Here is a 1,660-nt window from a genome sequence, read left to right on the forward strand (position 1 = left end):
ACCTTTCTATGTTTGTATTTAACATCGTAATCGAGTTCTGATTCATGCTTAATATCAATTGGATAAAGTTTATGGCAGTGCTATGTACACGAGATGTAACACTGTCACAGAGATCTTGAGTTACATCATAGTACTCAATCTTGAATAGCAGTAACCATTGCACAATAACTGATTGTTGGTACAGAAATACATACTCAATTATGAAAGCAGAAATTCAACTGTCCAGATACCGATCGCAAATTATGAAACTTTACGGGAAACACACAAGAAATGTGAGTAGTACTTCAGATTGGAAATGATTCATCTAACGTTGTTTTTTCTGAGTTGAAAAGGAGCTGCGGGACGGATCATCATCACCGAATGCAACTACATTCCCTGGACGTGAGAAAAATATCTGCAATGTTGCATAAATAATGCATATGTTATTCAAATCAAGAGGCATGTGTTAATGCTCGAGTATATGTGTGTGTGTGTGTGTGTCACCTGGTAGTCTCCAAGGGTAAGAGTCTTGAAACCAGCTGCACAATAGTCGAAATAATATTCCCATATCCTAATGAATTTATCGTCGAATCCAAGATCGATGATTTGTCTGCACAAGTAATAGTTTTTTGGGGACATGAGCACAAACATACATACAAAGTCCAAAGACAAAACAGAGGAAAGGTTTTTAATTTTGATCTTACTTTTGTCTCTCCAAGAAATTCTTCCTCCACAATCTCAGCGTTTGGTAGTAATGAATCCCAATGTTCTCAACATTTTCAATGCTGTGTTTTTTTTCCGGTGTTAGATAGGTCGGACATCAGAGGAAGATAAAGCCGGAAAATTGCATTTGAAGCTAAACTTTGATAAAGAGAAGACTTTACCATAGCCTAGAAGAAGAGGACATGGCTGAAGTAACTCTGGCTAAAGAAGGAAGGCATCCACCTGGGAATATGTATTCTTTTATGAAATCTGAATTTAGTCTGTACTCATTGTAACGTTCTTCGGGTATCGATATAAACTGTTATTATTGTTAAACGTTAACCACTATCAATGGTTGTGCAAACATGAAATTGGAGATACATGCAAATGTTACCTGCAAGACAAAAATGCCGTCTTCCGCAAGCGCAGCTTCACAGTGACTGAAAAATGTCTCCATGAATTTGTGGCCAACATGTTCTAGCATCTCGCTGAAACATCCAAACTGTTATGTCATAGACTCATAAGACATATATTGTCAAAAAAAAAAAAAAAAGACTCATAAGACATATATTATATACAAGAGAGATATTACCAAGATATAATTCTGTCATATTTTTGAGCATCAGATAGTTGGCGATAATCGCAGAGCTTAAACGTAATCCGGTCCTGTCATTAAGAAGTTAAATCGTTAGTCTTGGCATTGGAGATCAGAAACAGAGATGGATTATGCAAACCTGAAGTCCAGTTTGTTTTACTTTTTCTTCTGCATACTTAAGTTGTTCAATAGATAGCGTAATACCAGTATATTTGCATCCAGTTCTTCTCACAGCTTCTATGGCCAAAGTTCCCCATCCGCATCCAATATCTAAAACCTCATGGTTCTTCTCTATCCTCGCCTGAAATTCCCCACTTTTTGATCACTAAAGAACAGCAAATGCCAGGTTCTTGTTCTAAATCAAGAAAATTCCTTGTATAGATG

The 1,660-nt window shown here is 36.7% G+C and overlaps 1 protein-coding gene across 1 annotated transcript; it reads right to left on the minus strand.

Annotated features, from left to right (window-relative positions):
* Positions 1-191: 191 nt before the first annotated feature.
* LOC9298756 (tuberculostearic acid methyltransferase UfaA1) lies at positions 192-1,577 on the minus strand (the record flags this gene model as incomplete). The annotated part of the gene is made up of 7 exons (XM_021016317.1): positions 192-394; positions 484-589; positions 684-764; positions 864-1,000; positions 1,076-1,169; positions 1,274-1,347; positions 1,416-1,577. Coding segments are annotated over 7 exons (744 nt in total), but the record flags the coding sequence as incomplete, so codon positions are not given.
* Positions 1,578-1,660: the final 83 nt, after the last annotated feature.

Source organism: Arabidopsis lyrata, assembly GCF_000004255.2.
Source record: "Arabidopsis lyrata subsp. lyrata unplaced genomic scaffold ARALYscaffold_242, whole genome shotgun sequence".
NCBI lineage: Eukaryota > Viridiplantae > Streptophyta > Magnoliopsida > Brassicales > Brassicaceae > Arabidopsis > Arabidopsis lyrata.